This window comes from Pipistrellus kuhlii, unplaced genomic scaffold, assembly GCF_014108245.1.
Source record: "Pipistrellus kuhlii isolate mPipKuh1 unplaced genomic scaffold, mPipKuh1.p scaffold_m20_p_27, whole genome shotgun sequence".
Lineage (NCBI taxonomy): Eukaryota > Metazoa > Chordata > Mammalia > Chiroptera > Vespertilionidae > Pipistrellus > Pipistrellus kuhlii.
This window is the reverse complement of record NW_023425526.1, coordinates 3,033,367-3,056,098: the sequence shown is the minus strand read 5'-3', so window position 1 is coordinate 3,056,098 and position 22,732 is coordinate 3,033,367. Positions and strand designations below refer to the sequence as shown.

The window sequence follows — 22,732 nt, the reverse complement described above, 5'->3', positions numbered from 1 at the left end:
AAAGGAAAGCCCTTGCCTGAACTGTCGGATCCCGCCTGGCTATGTGATTTTGCTATGATGTGTGACATATGCAAGCATCTCGCCCAACTGAATCTGAAGCTGCAGGGACGCAAACAAGTCATCACGAAGATGTCTGACATGATCACAGCATTCCAGCGTAAACTTCAACTATGGAAGTCCCAACTGGAACAGGACAATCTTGCCCACTTTCCCGTTTGTTTGAGTATCTCAACCACTATTTCTGATACTTTTCCTTGCAGTCGGCTGGCTACCAAAGTTAGCCGTTTACTAAGTGAATTTGAGTGGCGCTTCTCTGACTTTAGAACACAGCACTCAGGCTTTGACATCTTTGCCAATCCTTTTACAGTTGATGTCAACAATGTGCTCCATCACCTTCAGATGGAGATAATCGAGCTTCAGTCTGACAGTGGCCTGAAATCAAGGTTTCAGGATGTTGGAATTGAGGACTTCTACCCTGACTCAATGCCAGAGCTCCGACTTCATGCTGCTGGTATTCTATCCATGTTCGGGAGCACCTATCTTTGTGAACAGATGTTTTCAATAATGAATCTGAACAAAAACAAGCACAGATCACGCATTACCGATGACAACCTCCATGCTGTTTTGCGGGTTGCTACAGCCCAAGAAATAAAACTGAACATTGACTCATTGATCCGGGGAAAACGGTGTCAGACATCTAGCCAGAAAACAAAACAATGAGCATTTTAGGTACATTCCAATATTACTGTTTTGCTTGATACCAATATTACTGTTTTGCTTGATAGCATGTGAGTTGGTTAACAGCACTGTTAAGGAAAAGATTGTTCCACTCATTTTAAATTCACATTTCTGGTTAACATTGTCAGTTTATGACTGTTCAGTAAACCATTCGGCCCGCGATTTAGGCTGGATTTTAGATTTTGGCCCCTTCTCTGATTGAGTTCGACACCCCTGCAAATGCCAAGGGCCTGTGCCTGCCTCAATCAATAAGACACTGGCTGTGTTCCTTCCGGGTGAAGACCTTAGACACTGGCGCTCCTCTTGGCTTTTGAGCAGTGATCTTAGAACACTCCTTCTGGGAGCACTGAGACCTCCCGTAGGAACTACCCTGAGGCTCATGCTGGAGAGGCCACATGTCAGCTCTTCAGTTGACAATCTCAGCTGGACCCAGACCTTTCCAATGATCCCCACTGAGCAGAGCTCTCGGACTGTCCAGTGAGCCCATCCCAGCTGAGTCGGCTGAGTGAGCGCCATCAACACTGTGCAAGGCAGCAGAACCACCTGGCTGAGCCCTGCCCGGATAGGTAAGTGGGGTGTAGGGTTTGCTAGCAGAGGTGAGGCCCAGTGGATCCCTGGGAAATGTTGTGTGCAAAGCCATGAAGCCAAGAAGGTGCTGAGAATGCACTTAGGAATTGAGTTTAGGTGAAATTGGGTGACCTGCAGAAAGTATTAAGGAAAAATACCTGTTGTACATATTTTAAGACTAAACAAAGAGTTTGGAGGTCATGTTTATGTTATAGATTTTATAGTCAATGGGTGCCACTAGGATTCTGTATACTAGCATCTTTTATTGTGGAAATCTGTAAAGATACCCAGAGGACACTTAGCAGGCTCTTCTAGTGCCATGTTTCTTAGAAGAGAAAGAAGTGGGGACACCAGGTCAGGCAATGTTTGAAAAGGTGAATCTGATAATGTATAATAATGAGGTGGTGGATTGAAACCTCATCCAAAATGAGGGTTCCTGCTCACCTGGCTGGGGTGGTGGGGGAGCACTCAGGTGTCAGAGCACTAGGAATAGAGAGGTCAGAGGGGGTGCTGGTGATGAAAACCACTCCTGATATTTATCGAGTGCTTACTGCATATGAGGCTCTGTACATGTGACTCTGGTCTCAGCATGCTAAATATTTCCCCATTGTACAGGACAAGGCCCAGAGAGGACATGGACTTACATGCATGGTTAGCATATGACACATTCCTGGAACTGTGTTCTCAGCTACTACGCCCAATGGCAGAGAGGAAGCCCCTGCAGCTGCTGTGGTAGCTCGGGGGGAAATACTGGGGTGAGAAGGAGAGGCGAAGCCTGAGGGCAGTGGGTGAGTTTGGATGGTCAGCTGCGTGAGCTCAGTGTCTCAAACAGCACTCTGAGCCCTGTAACATGGGCATCCCCTAGAATCCTCCTTCCAAAACAGGCAGACTCCTGGCCCTCCTCAAGGCTGGCCCTCCCCTAGAATCCCAGCAAGTGTGGCCCAGGAACGGGCTTTACCCAGCGCCTTGGGGTTGTTAGATGAAGTTTGAGAAGCACTGGCATAAAGCAGGGGGCCAACTTTAGCAGAGGGAGAAAGGAGAGCCATGCACTTCAAATGTAGCGGGGATCAAAGGGCTTGTCACAGTGCCCATGCGTAGGTAGGGTTTTATAAGTAAATGCTGGTGAACAAATAGACCAATAGAAGGAACTTTAGCAGACTGTGAGGGCCCAGCGAGTGGTGGTTGGGGTTTTTTTATTTCGGGTTTTGTTTTTTTTTCTCTTTCTTAATCTGACCCCTACTCGAGTTTTTCCAAAGACTTATAAGATTTCCCTACAATCATTTGATGGGTAGCCTTATCTTTCTGTTTCTCTCTGGAATCCAGTGCAGCCCAAGTTCTTGTGGTTCTGTCAGACCACTGCACACCTGTCCTGCACCCGCCACCATACGTCCTTTCTCGCCCAGGAGTAACACTCTCCTCCCAGCGGCCTGCTGGAGAGCGCCCCCTGCCTGCGAGGAGGCAGCGACCTGGTGGACAGTGGGCCCGTAGCCCCAAGGTGCGAAAAGCCAGCAAGAGGTAAGCGAAAGAGACAATCCCCTGCGTTCGGAGCAGGTCCTAGCGCAGCCTTTTGGACCTAGAGGGAAGGGTCCCCACAGGCCTAGGGGCTAATCAGGTGACACCCGAGGTCAGCGGGGAGGGCGGGGGGGCAAGTTGGTCTTGTTTCCCCTCACCCCTGCGGTCCTCGTACCTGGCATCTGCGCAGGCCTGGCTGGGCCTCCTTCAGTGTCCCTTATGCGTGGGCCAGAGGGCACGCAGTGGGCACTCTGGTCTGCGGACACCTACAGCTCACCAGCCCTGGGTTCTGAAAGGCCTTCTGTTCCGGCGGCCGGGGTGGGGGTGGGGGACGATGTTTTCCTGGATGGCGGCTCTGGACCCGGACTGTGGAGTCTTTCAAAGCATCCCAAGCACACGCTGCCAGAGGCATCTTTAAGTGCAGCTTGGGAATTAAGGAAATTCCAGAGGCCTCTTTCCGAGCCAACAGTGCGGAGGGAGCGGACAGCACAGCAGCCAGCAACCCGGCTGGGGCCAGAGGGACGAGGGGAGAGGGGAGACCTGGGTGGGAGTTGGCAATCCACCTCCCATCCTTCCCAGGGGTCCTGGCCTGCCCGCTGCGCCCTGCCAGGTCCTCGGTGGTGCCTGCATCCTGAGCATCCCGGCCAGAGGCCAGAGAGCCGGGCTCGGCTCAGAGCCTCCGCTTGGACCACTGCCCCCCTGGCACCGCGCCACTGCCTTCGGTCCCTCCCCAAAAGGACGCAGGCCACGCCCGCCCTCCCGGCCTCAGCTCTCCCGCCAGTCCTCCCTCGGCCAGCCCAGCGCGTCCCTCCTGCCGGTGCAGCATGGCCTCCTCGGTGCGGCCCGCCGTCCTGGCTGCCACTGCGCTGGTGCTGTTCCTGCTGCTGTGTGTGGGCCCACGTAAGTGGGGCGATGCCAGGGAGGGAGATGGCACGGATGGGGGCACAGGACGCATTGTGAGTCTGAGCGAGGGCAAAGGGTGATGGGGGTGTTGGGCTTTGCACTCCCACAATGGCAAGTGGTGGCTTGGCCAGGCCAGCAGAGTACCAGGGTCAAGGGCAGGGCCTCAGACCCGTGATGACCTCGGGGACAAGGAGGGCAAGAGGTCCTGGAGGGGCAGGAAGTGTTCCAGGACTAAGGCGGGGAAGGTCCCCGGAAGCTTGAGTCAATGAGGTGGTGCGCCCTCTCCTCCAGGCTGAGCTGGCCTCAGGTTCATACGGGACCTGCTCCCAAAGGAGAAATGCTCCCTGCTTTCTGCTTCATGGAGCCCTCAGCGAGTGGGGTGAGAATTCCCAATGAGATGCTCCCTATAAAATGTGCACCTTCCCACATACTCCCAAAATGAAGCCAACTGGGGGGTGCAGACACCCGGACCCGGGGGCGGCAGAGCCCACCCCAAGAGGCAGTCTGAAATAGCACATGTTGTCTGGACACCCCAGCTTCCCTGTGCCCCTCCTTCTCCCTGGAGGCTCCTGCCTGCGGGAGTGCTGAGCGAGGCAGGCGCGGTGAGGCCCACAGCTCTTCTGAGGGGCTGGAGCGTGTGGGCCGCTTGCCTAAGACCCGAGGCTGGTGCTTTTCCCGCTGCAGAGCAGCCGGCACTTGTGCTGGGAGGGGAAGACCTGCATTTTACTCACTCAGAGCAGGTGGGGAAACCAAGGCCCCGGGGAGGGCGGGAGGCGTGCTGTCCGGCCCAGTGGGAGGGTTGGAGCTGGGTCCTTAGAATAGCCGGGCCTGTTCAAGTGGGGAGGGTGACTGCAGTTCCCATCACAGCCACGGGGGGGCGGGGCACGGACCAACAATTCCCGTTACATCATTGGTCTGCCTGGTGCCCGCCCTTTGCTCCTCCCTTTGTAAGAAGCACATCCAGCAAAGAGGGTGAGCACTGGCTGTAAGTCCTTCATTGCTCCTCAGGCTGCGTTCTACTTCATCATACCCACACACAGTGAGAGTGCTGACCGTTACAGTAACATCACTGAGCTCGATGGGAACTTTCCGAGGACATAAAATGAAAACCTTTTTATCTATGTAGAGTCCCCTTGCTGGCTCTTTGTGACACTCAGAAACATTTACTAGGGGGAAAAAAAAAAAAAATAGATCATCGCCCCCTCTTGATCAATTAGTGAATTGAACAAAGAGACATCTTGCAATCCTGAACCTGCTGGGAGATCTATGCCATGTCACTAAATTTCAAAAATTCACAAGTGCCAATTATCACAGCTTAGAATTAGGAACTGATAGCGTGGGGGTAAAAATAAAAATCTATCCTCAGAAAATAATCATGGTTATTCACTTGTTCTTTGTTTTTCTTCTTCAAACAAATTTAGGGTGGCGTCCGGTCTCATGGTGTATAGTAACTGGCATGGCAGCGACACTGACAATTCATAACTCAGGGACAGCCATGCCTCTCAGTTGCATGGCCGAGAAGCTGTCAGAGGACAGCAGCAGTCTGGAGCAGTGGCGACACATTTGCTGCGAGACACTCCAGCCTCCTGGCAAATGCTTACGCCTCATGTCTATTCCAATATGAGACCACATCCCATCCATTAACTGCTCAGCGCTTTTATAGAAGGCAAGCTGTGGAGGGACTTAATTCCGTGTGAGCTGTTGGAAATAACAAGTGTTAGGACAGTAATGGGTGCTGATGTTACTGCCAAGGAGCACACCTGCGGCTTTAGGAAGTGTTTCCATTGATTTCCTTGTTTAAAGGGAGTATGAGCCAATGAGGACGGGTGACTGCATCTAAAAGTCATCCCCTCAAGCGCTCCTCTCTGCTCACGTCTGCTCAGCGGCTCGCGCTGTGACCTGGGCCAGGCTGCATGGCTGTGCAGCTGTTGGAAACCTTACTTCCCGTCCTAATGTATGGCCCGTGGCCCCAGAAGTTCTATTTCTCTAGGACGTAGGGTGGTCGGCAAACTCATTAGTCAGCAGAGCCAAATATCAACAGTACAACAATTGAAATTTCTCCTGAGAGCCAAGTTTTTTAAACTTAAACTTCTCCTAACGCCACTTCTTCAAAATAGACCCGCCCAGGCCGTGGTATTGTGTGGAAGAGCCACACTCAAGGGCCAAAGAGCCGCATGTGGCTCGTGAGCCCCAGTTTGCCGACCCTGGCTCTAGGTGAGACATCTCAATTCCTTTACTGTTTCTCAGGTAACACATGTTTGCGCCCTGCCCTCATCCTCTCTCCTCCGGTCCCTGTGCTCTTGTGGAAGTGCCCTGTTCTGAGCAGAGGGCTGGTCCGGTCAGAGGAGGGACGAGACAGAGGCCGGACAATTGCTTCCTTCTGCAGACGCCACCCAGTAGTTCACGCAGCCACAGGTGCAATTGTGTCTTAACAGTCCGTCACTGTAGACTGGCGCGCACAGACAGGGAAAGCCCCCGGGTTCTTCCAGAGGCTGCTGTCCCGCAGGCCCCGCCTCCTATGGAAGATGCGGGGACACCCCCCCTGCACCCCAGTCCTTCAGTGTGGTCTCTAGAGACTCTTCCGAACCGGCTCCCCCACTGGCACACCTACTGACAGCTGGGTACCACTACGTTCAAATGCTTGGAGGGGGGAGTGGGAGTGGCTGTTTGGGGACCAGGGGTGTCGAGTGACTTGGGCCCAGAGGTGTTCGGATTGAACTTCTGTAGCATTGGGCATGCCAATAGAGCACACCTGCAGGAAAAGCCATGTGGGCGGCCAGGTTGTGACCTTTCCCTACAAATGAGTTTTCCCCCTCACCTACCTGCTAACTTCTCTATGCAGGGGTTTTTAATCTCACTGGGGTCCCAGACACTTCTGAGAGTCTGGAAAAAGCTATGGCTCCTTTCCCCAGAAAACTGCGCCCTTTCCGACAGAAGCCTGGCATGGGGGCCTGTCCATGGGGAGGAGGCAAGTTCCTGCCCAGAAAGGGCACCCCACCTCCAGGCTGTCTCCATCCTGGGACCAAACTAGCTCCTTACCCCTGACGGTACTCAGCTCCCTGCTCTGAGGCTGGCTTCCCCAGGGCTTTGTTTCCCTGCAGAGGCCAGACCTTCCACTTACAGGCGCCCTGAGGGACCGGAGGGTCTGACTGCCTGCACATGGAGGGTGTTCTGTCAGGCCAGACGTGTTGTTTTCCATTGAAATGCTCAGGCTGATTAGAAACATGTTTAGAGGTGAATAAAAGTCAGAGCGAATGGTGCAAGGAAGGCCTGACTCCGAGGTAGCAGGACAAGCTACTCAGCTGGGCTGGGCTGGGCTGGGCTGGGAGAGGGCGAAGGCAGGGCGTGTGGCAGCTTAGCTCCCTTTCTGCTGCTGTCCTCTGACGGCCTTCTCTGCATCGACTCCCCTTCCTGTGAGGACAGGTCTCGGGGTGCAGAGCCCACCCTAGGCTCAGTGTGATAGCACCTCGAGAGCTCTACTCATTATGTCTGCAAACACTGTGTTTCCAGATGAGTTCAACACAGAGGTTTCCGGTGCCGGAGTATTTGGAGAGGGGGACACTCCCACCCACTGTACCACCCAGAGAGGAAGTCTGCCGGGAGGGACCTAGGGCAGGTGGCCCTCAGAATAGGACGTAATGGCTGACAGAGAAAGGCCACTCTCCAGGGACTAGCTCATGTCATAATGTCCCTGGTCAGCCACAGTCATGGCTTAGTCTGCGCCATGGGCAGCCTGAACTGCTTTTTCTGCACAACAGGGAACACAACGAGCCCAAAGCAGTGTATGTGCTACAATCAAGTTGCCAAATCAAGATGGGCACACGTAGTGGGATTTTCCAACTGACTTTTGCATTTGAGGTGTTAAAGAGTACAGCCACGCTGAACCTGGTCTCTATTTCCATTCCTCAGGCGCCACGCGTGGAAATACACTCAAGCTGATGCTTCAGAAGCGGGAAGGTAAGTACACCCCAGTGGGTAAGGGGTTAAATGCAATGGCCACGCTGAACGTGCTCACCCGAGTGTCATGTCTGGCCACTCAGAAGTGTTTCGTCCTTTAAAGGTTAGCAGGCCTGAAGAGCTCGTTCTGTGGGCGGTGGTGTGATATTTTATTAGTTAAGTATTTTTGCCAGGAGTGTTTGAAGGCTGTTTTTCTGAAAGCTGTCAGTGGGGACTCAGCTAAAAGAGGCCGTGCTGCAGTGTGAATTGCTGTGCTTGTGTTGGGGCCGTGGACCCGTCAGAGCGCATTGTAGAGTCCAGCAAAGCTCAGCCGGTGGATGCGCACCTATTGTATGGTCCTGGTGGTCCATCTCCAGTTAGCTATTGTGGGGAGGGTCAACTCAAAAGCTTCTTCTTACTCACACGCTGAGCGAATGTGGACAGCAGCAGAGTGCCGCAGAGCAGCCTGGGAGCCACAGCAGCTGGGCCATCCGCCATCGCCATCCGCCATCCCATCCGGCGGCCATTGGGCCAGTGCTGTGCTCTTGTGAAGGGCATTTTTCTCTCGGATTTTTCATCTCACCTGTAAAATTAACTGCCACATTTCTGTTATGAACATTTAATCACTTATTCCTTTATAAATATATATATATATATATATATATATATATATATATATATTTCAGAGAAGGGAGAGAGAGATAGAAATATTAATGATGAGAGATACCGTATTTTTCGGACCATAAGATGCACTTTTTTTCCCCCAGAAGTGGGGGGAAAAAGTCCCTGCGTCTTATGGTCCAAATATAGCCTACACATATACTTTAAAAAAAAGTTTTTTTACTTGCCCGGCTCTGTGTGGTCTCTGTGTGCTTGCCCGGCTCTAAAATGGTTCTAAATGCTGCTGTTTACTTTACAGGGTTGATTACATGTGTTTATGACTGTGATGTTGGGTTTTAATGCACATAAAATATTTTAGGACACTATTTGTTTCAGAATCTTTTTTTCTTCATTTCCCTTCTCTAAAAACTGGTGCGTCTTATGGTCCGGAGCGTCTTATGGTCCGAAAAATACGGTAATCATTGATTGGCTGCCTCCTGCATACTGGGGATCAAACCCGCAACCTGGGCATGTGCCCTTGCCTGGAATCAAACCAGGACCCTTGAGTCCACAGGCCGACGCTCTATCCACTGAGCCAAACTGACTAGAACCACTTGTTATTTTAAAAATTTATCTTTATATCAAATACAATACTATGAAAGTATTACAGATGTCCCCCTTCCTCTCTCTCATTAACCCCCTCCATCCTGTTCCTTTCTCCTACCCAGGCTTCATCACATTATTATCTGTGCCCATGGGTTATGCATATATGCAAATAAGGTCTTTGGTTAATCTTCCCCCCTCTTCCCTCTGAAATATGTCAGTCCCTTCCATGCTTCATTGTCTCTGAGTCTATTTTAATCATCAGTTTATTTTATTTGATCCCACATAGGAGTGCAATCATGTGATACTTATCTTTCTCTGACTGGCTTATTTCACTTAGCACAATACTCCCCAGGTCACTCCATGCTGTTTCAAAGGGTAAGAGCTTCTTCTTTTTCACTGCTGCATAGTATTCCCTGGTGTAAATGTACCATAGCTTTTTTATCCACTCATCTGCTGATGGGCACCTGGGCTGTTTCCGGACCTTGGCTTTCGGAAATAACTTACTCTTGTCTCTCTGAGTTAGTGGGGAATCTAGCAGGCTTAAATTGCCTCCAGCACTCACCCTTAGGGAACCCCTCTCAGAATCAGGGCTCCTGGGCATCTTTCCCAGGATTCCCAGCCGCTCCTGTGGCCTGGGTCTCTCCTCAGATTCGGAGCTGCCTCAGAGGGCTTCCTCCCCCAGCTGGGCAGCCAGCCTGTCCCCACGGACAACCCCGCAGACAACTCACAGGGCCAACAGACAGAGGTGGGGCTGGAGAAGAAACCACCAGAATGGCCACAAGTCTGGGGTGTAGATCCTCAACTTTTATTCATTGCAAGCCAAGAAATCCATATGCAGCCCTGCTGTGTACACAACAGTGTGGCAGGCCCCAAGGGAAAAGATGTGAACAAGAGTGAAAACAACCCCCTGGTGTTTGTCCACGTGACAAGGAACACAGAGGGCACCCACTCCCGTTCCCCTGGCAGCCTTCACGTCAGCCCGGGACAGGGGCACTCAGGCCCACGGTGTAGGAGGGCCAGGCCCAGCCAGCCAGCAGGGCAGACCCGGTGCAGAGCGCCCCTGGCACACCTGCCGAGGAGCTGCCTTCTACCCAGCTGCAGCCCCACAAGAAGATGGGAGGAAGCACGGCGCAGCCAGCACCAGACCCTCCCGACTCGGCTGGCTGCCAGGAGGCCCGAGGTGGTGCCCAAGGGGGCACGGTGCACTGTAGCGATCTGCCGTGAGCACTGGAGGTTGGGCCTGGTCTGGCCCCTCAGGCTCATCGCTCTGGTTCTTTCCACTCCCCAGTGTCCTAACAAGCCCAGTGCTCGCCTGCCTGCACGCACAGTGCGTATGCACCAGACAGCTGTGCCTCCCAGTGCAGAGCCCAGCAGTAGCCCCACCTCCACTCGAGGCCTGGTCTCAGCGCGGTGAGAGGCTGTGGAGAGTGAGCTGCCTTCATTCCACCCGGGCCTGAGAGGTGAAGGCCCTGTTACATGACTGTCCCCAAACAGGAGCGCTCGCTAACTTCACTTACATGTGAGGCTGGGCCAGCACCGTCTTCCCGGGGGGCACTGATGGGGGGCATAAAAGTGATCCCCCAGTGAGAAGAGAGGTCATCTCTGTGCCTTGGGGTGGGACTCACCCGTTTCAGCATCCGCTCCAAAGAAAACTGATGTGGCTGTGGCTGAGAGCAAGGCTAAAAGCTTCCTCGGCAGCCTGAGGCGCCAGCGCCGGCAGCTGTGGGACCGGACCCGGCCGGAGGTGCAGCAGTGGTACCAGCAGTTCCTCTACATGGGCTTCGACGAGGCGGTGGGTACCCGCTCCCGAGGCCTGGCTTCCTGCAGGGCCGGGCGGGGGTAATAGCGGGGGGCCGGGGGAAATGGCACAGAAATTTAGGCTCCATTATTCACTCCAGAAGTATCCTTCCCCCACTACCACATCCCCCACTGCCAAGGCCATCCAGGCATCGGTTACGGGTTACGTGAGCATCGATATGAGGGCAGCAGCGGGAATTTTCCATCACACTGGGTCCAAGTGGGAAGCCAAATTCCAGAGAAGGCAGCGCCCAGACTGGCTGGAACTTAGATTCAGCAGAGTCAGATCTTCCAGGGGACAGTTCCCACTGCTTTGCCTGGGTGTCCTTAAAGTAACTCACAACCTCCCAAAAGCATTTCAGCTTTCCCTCAAAAAATGTCAGAAACACCCAGACCAATGGGAAGACCCGCGAGGCCAAAGGAAGGAGATGAAACTTTCGTTTAAGGAGAAAGGGGTCTGAAATGTCTTGGGGAGAATCTGTCAGTGCATTTGCAGGAAAAGATGGTTCGGTTCACGAGCCCAGGTAAGGAGAGTGGGCAATTCACCGCGTTTTTAACCAAGCACTCCCAGCGGGGGCCGGGGCCAGGTAAGCCAGTGCGGTGGGGGTGGGGTAGTACAGCGCAGAGCTCTGCATGGGGCCAGGGCTGCCCGGGGCTAGTGCAGGGAGCACTCAGCCCTCCACCCTGGTCAGGGAGCACTCAGCCCTCCACCCTGGTCAGGGAGCACTCAGCCCTCCACCCTGGTCAGGGAGCACTCAGCCCTCCACCCTGGTCAGGGAGCACTCAGCCCTCCACCACGGCCAGGGAGCACTCAGCCCTCCACCCTGGTCAGGGAGCACTCAGCCCACCACCCTGGTCAGGGAGCACTCAGCCCTCCACCCTGGTCAGGGAGCACTCAGCCCACCACCCTGGTCAGGGAGCACTCAGCCCTCCACCCTGGTCAGGGAGCACTCAGCCCTCCACCCTGGTCAGGGAGCACTCAGCCCTCCACCCTGGTCAGGGAGCACTCAGCCCTCCACCCTGGTCAGGGAGCACTCAGCCCACCACCCTGGTCAGGGAGCACTCAGCCCTCCACCATGGCCAGGGAGCACTCAGCCCTCCACCCTGGTCAGGGAGAGAAGGGAGGGCGGCATCTCCAGCAGGGCAGATGGAAGTGTTTTTCCTAAAGGACTCAGGATTCATATTGTGAACCAAGGGTATATACAAAATAATGCAATAGGTGAAAACAAATTAAACTCTTTAGCGGCATCAGATTTAAATTAAATTTATTAGGAAACAAAACTAAAATAAACAAATGGCACTACATCAAACTACAATGCTTTTGCATAGCAAAAGAAACCATCAACAAAATAAAAGGCAGCCAACTGAATGGTAGAATATATTTGCAAACAATACCTCTGATATGGAGCTAATATCCAAAATGTAGAGAGAACTCGTATAATCCAAGAACAATAAAACAAAGAATCCGATGATAAAATCAACCAGGACCTAAAGAAACCATTTTTAATAGCTGCATAAAATGCAAGCCTGTAGCCATATCATTATTTCTTTCTCATTCCCAGCCGTTGGACATATCAGCTGTTCCCCTTTTATCTTTTTGCTACTCAAATATAATTTTTTTTGTTGTGCAAATAGCTAAACACTTATAGCCAAACTCTGTGCCAGGAATTACTCTAGTCCTTGTGTGAATTAACTACTTAACATTCACAACCTAAAAGGCCAGTGCTGTTATTGGCGTCTTGGTGTGTAGCTTGTTTCTCACTCAGTATTGGGTTCTGTGCAGGGCAGTTACTGGGCAATAACAGAATTACATTCAAGGGTCGTTAAGTAATGCCAAACCCATATTCCTGTAAGTCATGGGTGAGGGTCCCAATTTTCTCACATCTGCAGGAGCATCTGTTCTCACTGAAAATTTTGATTTTTTTACTTATTTGATTAGATGAAAATGCTATATCATCTTCCAGCACTTGGCATTTCTTTGATGACCAGTATTTGCAGTTCATAAGAATAGGTATTATGAGTTCAACATGGGGAAATGGCTAAAATAATGTCTGATGACAAAACCATAATAAAGGAGGAACCTATAAGATTCTAATAGCAAGAACAGAAGCACAGCAATGCTCTAACAAGGACTCATTGTTAGCCAGGGTGTTAACCATTGAAGGGAACCACACAGAGAAAGCCAGGGGTGAGGCACGGCCAGACGTGCATCCTTAAACCCGCTCTCACGGTGTTTCCTCCTTCTTCCCAGAAATTTGAAGACGACGTCGCCTACTGGCAGAGCAGAGGCCGGAACGGACATGACTACTACGACGACCACCACCGTCACTACGACGAGGACGCTGCCATCGGTCCCCGGAGCCCCGACAGCTTCCGGCATGGAGCCAGCGTCAACTACGACGACTACTAACCGGGGTCCTGCCTGTCCGGTGCCAGGAGGATCCCTCTCCTCCTCCTAACCTGGCACAGGTGGCCTCTGTCGTGCTTTGTTTCGGCTGCTCTTTTCCGCCCACTTTCTGTGACCAGAAAAAAAGCGTGCAAACAACGAATATAAATGCCTTTTTATACAGCTTATGCAAGTGCCAGAAAGTGCATTTCATTAAAAATAGCAATAAAAGCATTTTGTTAAGAAGAGGTCTCAGGGTGCATTTGGATGACAGTTAAGCTGGCCGCAGCTTTGTCACCGGATGTTCGCAAAGTTGAGCTTCATCTGAGAGGCCCCTGTTTGTTATCCCAGTGGAGCCTCCCAGGAACTGGCCTCCCCAGGCACCGTGGACTCAGTAGGGGTCTTCCTGTGGTTAAATTCAGGCCACACTGAGTGCAGGATGTAACTCCAGCAAGGAAGCCGAGTTGAACATTATTTCCAGGTTACAGGACTGAGCCTCTGGTCCAGTCCGCGAGCCAGGGCTGCACCAGTTCAGTGTCACCCTCCATGCCCTGAAGAGTAAGAGGGAAAGCCCTCAAGTCTGGTGGATCTCTGAGCCTCCCTATCTTTAAAAAATCAAACCCTGCCCCAGGGCTTCAAGAAGATTTAAGCTTATACTTCACTGCATTTAAGTCACCGAGTGAATGAAGTGAAAAGTGGTGTTGGGGCAGGGAGAGGGGACGAGGCAGGTGGGAAGGAGGGAGGAGGCCGGTGAAGGGCTGGGCATTACTGGAAGCACCTGGTCACAGCCTGCGGGTCTGCAGAGCTGGGGCGTGGGGGTGGGGCGGGTAAGAGGTCCACTCAGAATGGCTCTTATACTTCTGTGGGTTGCAGACCCCTCTGACCATCTAATGCAGTGATTTTCAGCTCTTTTCAGCTCTTGGCACCCGTAAACTAATTTCTAAAATTCTGCTGCAAACCAACAAATATTTTTTGTTGCTCTAAAAAAAAAATTTAAAAAAAAAGTATGATTTTTATTCATTTACACCAAAAGACTATTGTGGTGGCTGATGGCTGTTGTCACTTTTTTTTTTTTTTTTTTTTACAATCTAAGGGAAAAGAGGTCAAGGCCCCTAACTAGTCAGGTATTGCATGTTTTAAAAAGTCTTGTGGCATACCTGTTGAAGATCTGAAAAAAAGCTGTCCTAATGGAAGCTTGTTTGTTCTTAGAAAAATGATCCATAATTTTGCAAATAGTCTCTGAAATACATCCCCATTTGGAATCACGGGTAACAAAACCCCTGGCTTAGCAGGAAGCACCGGCTCAGGAGAGCAGTGTATGGACAATGAAAACAACTGCACATCAGTAATTTCATTTCTTCCTTTGGAATCCTTGCAACTTTTTTAGATTCATGGCAAGATACACATAATATAAAATCTGCCATTTTAACCATTTTCGGGGTACAGTTCAGCAGTTTGTGCACCATCACCATCATCCATTTTCAGAAATTTCCATCTTTCAAAACTGAAACTGTCTCATTAAATACCACTTCCCTCTCACGCCCCTCGCCCCTGGAACCTGACATTCTACTTTCCATCTTCGTAAACTTGACTATTCCAGGTGCCTCATATAAGTGGACTCTGCAGAGATGTAAAAAAGGCTTCTTTTTCTTTAGTATGGCCTTTCACAATTTATAAGAAGCAACTGGTAATTAAACCCCAAGACTGTCAGCTCCTCTGGTTCAAACAGGTTCTCTGTTCAAATTTCAAGACAAGATAAGCTACTCTCAGGCTACATTCTTGCATACTCCCCTCCCTGCTGGTTTTACAACTCAGGGATAGTTAATACAATGCTCCCTTCCTCCCACATCCCTTCAAACAGGCCTTTTTTGAACTCTTCATTGTTTTTGCTCTAAGCATGTTTTACAAGCTTGGGAAAAATACTGATAAGACACCTTCCTAGGACATCTGCCCAGACTATCTCCTGAAGAAGTAACAAACTACAATCCCCTTGATGGCTGCTCAACTTCAGCTCCCAAAACCCCACCCCCCCCTTGTCACCTCCCAAGTTCATATCTCAAAAGTTGGATGTGATGAAAGATTCTAATTTCAATTATAATTTCTCCTTTGACCTATGAGTGGATTATAAGTATTATTAAACTAATGGCCCACTGCACAAAATTCATGCACATTAAAAGGGAATTAATTATATGAAATATTTAATATTGCTATTTGCCCTTTCTCTATAATAGAAATGTCAGAGATGAAAGAAAATTAGTAAAATGTATTAATATATGAAAACCTCCCTACTGTCAGTCTGGGCACACCACAGGACCCAGAGTCAAGTCCCCACCCATCTGCATGTGCCTTGAAATCACACCAGACCCAGACCCTGCCAGCCCCACTCCCATTGGGTGAAACCCAGACGTGGTGGGCCCTACCCGTCAAGCCCTGCCGGGCAGGGGGCATGGCCTCAGGTCCCCTGTCAAGCCCCACTGGGACAGGGGTGCAGCCTGAGGTCTCGGCCTGGCAAGAGGCCACACAACTTCAGGTCACTGCTGATCAATCGTTATGGCATCACAGCATGATGGCCATTTACATATTAGCCTTTTATTATGATGATTTCAAGTGAATGAATTTTTAAAATTATCTTGTCTTTGTTTTCTAGCTTAATTGCATTGTAGTTAAAGACAATGTGGTCAGTCAGATCCAAATCCTTTGAGTATACACTGGGGTCAGCCAGCCTCATGTCCATGTGGGTGTTGCCTTGGTCGGTGTTCCATGTGCACTTGAAAGAAATATGTCATTTCCAGACATCATGAAGTCAAGTCCATTAGCTCAAGTTCCATAGTTACACTTCTCTCATTTTCTATTTTCTTTCTTTTAAGGGATACATTTGATCTGACTAGTGTGCAATCTATTGATATTAAAAGCTGATGGATTTCACAAGTTTTTCCTTTAATCCTGTCAGCCTGGCTTTATATGAGGCTATAGGCAAATTCAGCAGATACATATAAATTTAGAATCAATATGTCTTCCCAGTGAATGGAATAATTTATCTTAAGGTTCTTGAACAAATCCATTAACCAACAGGGATGTCATCACTCCATCGTATCTGCTAAAAAACAGAACAAACAAAATCAGTAACTCTTCTTAGATACACCTGAGAAGTGAAGTCAAAAGGCAAACTCCTTTCCCTCAAATTGGGGAGACTGACAGGCAAATACAGAGAATCACAGCTCACTGATTAGTCGCCTCCACGTGATCAGTGCTAGGGTCAGAAAACCTGAAGTTTAATTGACGAATTGTTGGAGGCTTAGAGTGCACAAGTCCAAGTTTAAAAATCCGGGGGAGCCAGCCAAATGGGGACCCCAACATTTTGAGTTTCACCTCCAGGAGTTCAACTGGGTTCTCATGGTGAAGAGCGGAGAAAAATCTCCTTGCTCCTGGCATCAGGAAGGAAAAGGGAACGGGTTGTTCTTTATAACAAGGCCTTTCCCAGGAGAAACTAGTTAACCAATCTAACCTGCGGGGGTTATACAACAGCCTTCCCCCTCCCCTGGGGAAAGGGAAATGAGCCAGCCCCCTAAACACTGTCCTACCTAAAGGGTGAAAAAAAACTAATTTTTGATAAAACAAATCGCTACTCTTTTCCTTCCCACACACAGCTGTAGATATAAATGACCCTTGTTCCCCAATGTGACCAAGCTACAAACAGGATTTTTAAAGCAGATAAAACAGATGGGTTAATCTCAATAATTGGAACAAGCCCTACTGGGGTCTTTGAAACAATGTGCATCCTACCCCCTAGAAGCTGTAGTGGCAGTCTTGGGGCAAGGCCATTTTTCAATTTTCTATCTAAGGTAGCAATCAACCACCGAGAAAGTCCAGGCGAAGCACACAGATCACTTTACCAGGTAATAGGCAAATTGAAACCCTGAAACTCATGCTCCTTTACCCCAGGAAATCACTGAGGGCCACCCAGGTTTCCCTGGCTCTCTTATGAGACAAAATTGCTACTCACTCTCTTGGCCAGACCAGTGTTTGACTCAACATAACTTCTAGATTAAGAACTAAGTCAAGCTCACACATAACTAAGACTCTGCCAGGACTCATGCAGTAGCGATGGTACAGGAATCTACGTGTGGTCCATCAGCTGGACTCAGTGTCCACAGAGTGCAGTTGAAATCTAGGCTCCCTCAATAGCACTTCCTGTCTCCCTGGGATGTTCACATGCTTAATTTGAAGTTTTCATTATTTCCCTGGATTTATTACGCCTTCCCTGATGTGACTTATTACACATAACCACTCCTCCTCCCCTTCTTCCTTGTTCCCTGAATTTTGTAAAAATCAAGGGGGGGGGGGGGGATGTCTTAAGAATGAAACTCAAGGTGAGTGTCCTAGAATTAGCAAGTAACAAGGTAGGAGTATTCTGGATCCTGTGGCTCTCCCAAACGCACCACACAGTTTAGCCCCACACACCTCCTTCCCTGTCTACACTGTCTTCAATGTATGGGTCACCGTTAGTAGCTTCCAAACTAGTTTCTCACTTCTATTCATCTCTACTCAATAAATAGAGCATCACTTAGTTCTGGCCAAAAGAATGACAAAAATAAGAAACCATCCTGTGTCCTCTCTTTTCCTCCCTCACACCACAACCAATCTAGCACCGACTTTTGTTCTAGAATCTTGCGGAAAATTGAGCATGACAAATAAAACCAAAACTTCTTTCCTTGGCCTGGCACCAGATTCTGATTGAAAAACACATCCAACTAAAAAATCATTCCAAGGTGATTTTGAAGGACAGGCAAAATCTTGGTTAGGTTTGGAAAAGTGTATTCTGGCCAAATGCTTGGTCCTCTGGCCTCCTCGGTGCTGGTTCCAGTTTGTCCATCCCGTGCAGAGCCTACTGAATGTGTTGCTTTGACTTACTGCATTGTTCTTCCATTTGTTTGAAAAGGAATACAAAAATAAAAACTAAATCTTGAAAGAATTCTTAAGGACAGGAAAAGCTCTCGAAGTTTTCACTCAATGAGCTCACAGGCACTTCTTTTTCTCCGTCTGGTCTTGTTGCCAGAAAAGGACACACAATGATTCTAACCCTGGTAAGAGCTAAAGATGTCTCCACACAGCAGTTAACATATTCAAACTCAACCCCAGGGGCCTATAAAAGATTTCACTATCCACTCATCTAATTGTATATATATATACACCAACATAAATGTTTACAGAATTTTTAAAATTAAATTTCTCAACATTTTTCTGAGCAATCCAACAATGAAAGTAGAAAGCCAGCCAACCTTTAAAAGTGAGTTTCAATATTTTATTAAAATAGCATATTTAACCACTGTTAACCAATACCTTAAACTCTGTCCCCCACCCCACCTCACCCCAAATACGCAGCACAACACAGTAGTGATTTCAAATATCCGACAGAAATATCTCAAAGTCAAGTTTGCAACTCAAATCCGGACCTTGGAAAAATTCTGAACTGAAAGAAACACAACGCTCTCAAGACAGAATTCTTTGATCCACCAAAGAAGTGCCAGGGCCACCCTGACAGCACTGTTCGGCTGTTCTTTTCTTTATGCAGAGTATCACGTCTCATTTATAGGTCCCACTTTTATAAATAAAATCGGCATTTTCAACCCATTTAATGTTCCTTTTCAGCTTCACAAAGAAACCAGTAAAAAAAACTGTCAACGACAGTCATGACGTTTGCTCTCACAGCAAGATAAAAAACTTGAAAATACGCAGAGATGCTATTTTACATAAAAAGACAGATTTTAAAAAGTGCAAGGCAAAATTTGCAGGTTTTTGAGGGGAGTTTTTAGGCACATCCATTTCTTTAAAGCAAGCTTCAGATAAAATTCCAGTTTGTTCTTCATGACACCTGTTTAAGTCTCTCTCAGAAAAAAGAAAAGTACATCTCATCAGTGTGAAACAGGGAGTCTCCGTCCCCAGAGTGAGGTGCTCAGTTATGGCGCGTCCGTCCTTTTTTTATTCTTGCGGGCTTTGGTTTGGGGATGTATTGGTTATTCGCCTGGTACTCGAGTTCTTTCCGGAAGTAGTGAATTGCTTTGTTTAAACCTTCTTCCAGCGGGACCTGTTTAAAAAGAAAGGGAGAATGAGAGACAAGGCGGCGACTGAACAACAGTCTCAGGCGTCACAGGAAGAAGTGACGAGGTCACAGCACAGGTGTGGGTCACAAGCGAGAAGCCATCTTTGCAAAGGGCCCTTTAAATGCCCTGGGAATTCTGACAAATTGTACTCCGGGCTGACATAAAAAGAATGAACTCCAAACCCCAGAGATCTGAACGGCTTCTTGCCTTCAGCATCTGCTCGTTGGATCAGTCACAAAGGTCGCTTTCACAGGAGTGCACACACACCCACCACGGAAGAAGGCGCTCTGGAAGCACCTGCACCTGATCGCATCCCTCATTCTCTCTGACACCGACTCTGCACCTCCACCCCACTGGCCTAGGGCTGAATCTCAGAGGGGCCTAATAAAAAGCAATCTTCACTTGCAGCAGCCTACAGCAAACAGGAAATGGAAACCCAATCAAAGAATGAAGGGAGAAGTGGGAGAACAGGCCAGAGGTCAGAAACCGGGAGGAGATGTCTGTTAACTCAGTGGCAATGGTTTCATGTAAAAACTTATAATCGCACAGTTTAAATATGGCAGTTTGCTGTATGCCAATCTCATCAGAGCTGTTAGAAACAGACAAACATGGGAATATTAAGTTGGATTAGACAAAAGCTTCTTTGGACAAGATCTCTGAAAAGTTTTCTTATGAATTAGACTACTAGCAGGAAGAGAAACTAGCAGTAGGTGACTTATATTCCAAGATGCTATATTATTATACTTAGCTCCAGACAAATAAAAATATCCCTGTATACACACTTCACATAAGTTATAGGCCACAGTTACTATATAGCGAATGTGCATCTAACTTTATTCAAGGCCTTTTGCTTAAAACAGGCTCTGCTTAGACAGGGACCAACAACAAATCCCTCCTAAATATGAGGCCTGTGCTCGCTGTTCCTTGTTCTGTACAGAGGTCCTGTTACATGGTAGGCTTTGTTAAGTCTGGGCATAGTCATGGTTTCATTCCAGACAGCAGGTTCTGGGCCTGCAGCAGATACTAAGACTGTAGATCACAGGACAGAATAAGGACCGGGAGGATATTCTCCCGCCTCTTTAAGGTTCAACATTTTGCCTTCTACTCACTGAGTTCCCTCGACCGCTGTCGGGGAGCAAAACATGCCACCCCAAAACATAACTGCGGGGGTTCAGGACGTGCCCCCCAGACCTGCCACGCTGATGGGTCTGAGCTGTAGGCACTTGAAAAACAGAAATGCGGGGGGAGGCGTCCTCTGAGCTTCCCTTATCCGCCTAAAGAGGAACGCTCCGCAGAAAGAACTCAGTTGTCAAAAGTCCTTCCCAAAGCGTTTCATAATCAGGGAGTCTGATGTATTACAGGAGTGGACACTAGAGCTGTCAGCAGATAAACTTTGTCACAAACTATCATCCATCGCCATCTATTCTTCTCAGGGCTCATTCACCTTCTTAGGTCATTTCCTCTCCCCTGAAAGGCCTCCATTCCCCCCCTTTCCCTGTGAAGATGGTACGTAAGCCTGAGTTCTACATCACGTCTCTGAGTTACTCATTTCCCTTTCCCCTCGTTTCTCCCATGTATCTATGCGAGATGCACGGGTCCCCACTTACCACAGGCTCCCACCCGAGCATCAGCTTCGCTTTTTTGATGTCTGGTTTTCTCTTCTGCGGGTCGTCTTGGGCTTCGGAGAGAAACTGGATTTCACTTCCACTACCTGAGTTGTTTTAAAAAGAGAAGGCCAGAGCATCACAAACCTCCAGGGATGTGATGTTTCCCTGCATGTCAAATGACTGGTACAGGCTGGGTGACGGGAGTCCTTCAGCCGCCTGCGGGACTGCGCTTCTGTCCCCCAAGAGCGTGGTGATGGGCAGGCTACTCTGCTGCCAACAGGCCTGAGTGACACTTGAGGGCCAGCCCGACACTGCCAGCTCTCAGGCAGACCACCCACCACCAGCTAACATGGCAGGTGTGCCCACATACAGCGTGCAGGTGCCAATGACGCTGCTGCCCCCACGGAGCACCGGCCATGCCCTGGACGAGGCCTCGCCCAGAACCAGGGGGTCTTTAACTCACTAACCGCAGAGTGCAGGGGGAATGACCCTGGGCCAGCTCCGGCTGATGCCTACCGAAACCTGGGCACTACGTGCCTGCAGGAGCGAGACCTGAGCAACACTAAGATGTCCAGCAGCCCCGCTGGAGGCCGCGAGCAGGACAGAGAGCCTGGCTTGTTCAACATCCTTGCTGGACAGACCCTGCTGGCCACCGGAACGAACCACAGCAGGGGGCCCCGGCCAGGCCTGCACCAGAGACCTGCTTAGGGGCAGAACCTTGGGCAAATTATACGGTTGCTGCTTCAGCCAGCGTGATCTGGGGTGTGTCACACAGCTACCACAGAAGCAGGGGGTTACTCTGTGGCCCGCTTGGGTTTTAGGCCAGCACCTCTCAGAGCCTGAAACCAAACCCGTCACCTGTGCAGAGGGAGCTAACGGCACCAGGTCTCCACTGGGCACTGAGCTGTACTCCCACTCACGTATACCTGTGATTACCAAGGGGAGCAAAACCCACCTCCTTCCCCACCCCGTGGTCTCCATCTTCCCATTTCTTAAAGAAGCAGAGAGCAATGAAGTGCTCCTGATAAAGGTCTGCTTTTTATCTAACTCAATTAGCTTCTATCCATCACACATCTCCAGACCAGGCGTCCTGACTGACAGGAAGGTGCAGGCGCTTCCCCCAGGAAAGTGTGTGCCCCACTCACCCACGAGGTCTTTAATTAGCTGAGCAAACTCCAGGATGGTGTGTTCCTCTGGGTTTCCCTGAGGAAGAAACGGGGTCTGGTTATAGGCATAACTGCATCGGCCGAGCCGGCACCACCACCCACATATGTGCACAGCTTCCCAGGAGCCGGGGGCCAGCCGAGCCTCCGGAGGGGCGCAGGCTCCTGCCCGTCTGCACCGGGCACCCAACCGCCCTGATGACGCGACTCCGCATGGCAGAGGGGCTCCATCCTGTCCTCCAGAATGTCTGGATGGGGACACCCTCTGGCGAGGTCAAGAGTGTCTAATGTGAAAGCGCCTTCTGGCCGATTCACCATGACAATGTCCCTATCTAACTGCAGTGTCAGTAATAAAGGACTCGCACACACAGGTGGACGATACACCCACAGGGGAGGGCTGGGCCAGCCATGGGGGGACACGGTGCAGCTTATAAGTGAGCTGACTTTGGGGACTTTAAGGGAAACTGTTGTCTCCCTTTCTTCCTCCCACCACACACTGAGAAAATGGCCCTCTTCTCTCCCGAACTCCCAGGAGTCAGCCGAGAAGGGGACAGCTCCCTGCCCCGAGGGAGGAGGTACACGGCGGGCGGGCCTGGGCCTAAGGGGGCAGTGCGGGCAGGGCCGGGTCTGGCAGAAAGCGGCCCGTCTCCACGAGGACCGTTGGCAGATGTGCTCCAGACTCAGGAAAACGGGTTTCTACAAGAGACGGGAGCCTCCAAATATGCTGTACAAACGTCCCCAAAAAGAAGAAAGAGGCAGAGAGGGCACACCAGAACATGCCCGCCTGCCAGTGCCAAAGCGCTCCGCCAGTGCCTG

The 22,732-nt window shown here is 50.1% G+C and overlaps 2 protein-coding genes across 10 annotated transcripts in view; one reads left to right on the top strand and one right to left on the bottom strand.

Annotated features, from left to right (window-relative positions):
* The first annotated feature begins 3,353 nt into the window (after positions 1-3,353).
* Positions 3,354-13,288, top strand: ECRG4 (ECRG4 augurin precursor). The gene is made up of 4 exons (XM_036453985.2): positions 3,354-3,717; positions 7,630-7,677; positions 10,497-10,654; positions 12,911-13,288. The coding sequence occupies exons 1-4, from the start codon at positions 3,642-3,644 to the stop codon at positions 13,067-13,069; spliced, it is 441 nt and encodes a 146-aa protein (XP_036309878.1). The 5' UTR covers positions 3,354-3,641; the 3' UTR covers positions 13,070-13,288.
* Positions 13,289-18,325: 5,037 nt separating this feature from the next.
* UXS1 (UDP-glucuronate decarboxylase 1) overlaps positions 18,326-22,732 on the bottom strand; it is a 103,816-nt gene continuing 99,409 nt past the window's right edge. For all 9 annotated transcript variants that reach the window (XM_036453981.2, XM_036453982.2, XM_045587266.1 and 6 more), the window contains 3 exons: positions 21,899-21,956; positions 20,754-20,857; positions 18,326-19,130 (listed from right to left, as the gene is read on the bottom strand). In XM_036453981.2, the coding sequence (XP_036309874.1) occupies positions 18,999-19,130; positions 20,754-20,857; positions 21,899-21,956 (294 nt within the window). In that variant the 3' untranslated portion in view covers positions 18,326-18,998. The remainder of the gene's footprint in view (positions 19,131-20,753; positions 20,858-21,898; positions 21,957-22,732) is intronic.

Coding starts and splice junctions, on each gene's coding strand:
- ECRG4 (XM_036453985.2), top strand. CDS start 3,642: ATGGCCTCCTCGGTGCGGCCCGCCGTCCTGGCTGCCACTGCGCTGGTG. Junction 3,718..7,629: donor GCTGCTGTGTGTGGGCCCAC/GTAAGTGGGGCG, acceptor TCCATTCCTCAG/GCGCCACGCGTGGAAATACA. Junction 10,655..12,910: donor ACATGGGCTTCGACGAGGCG/GTGGGTACCCGC, acceptor CCTTCTTCCCAG/AAATTTGAAGACGACGTCGC.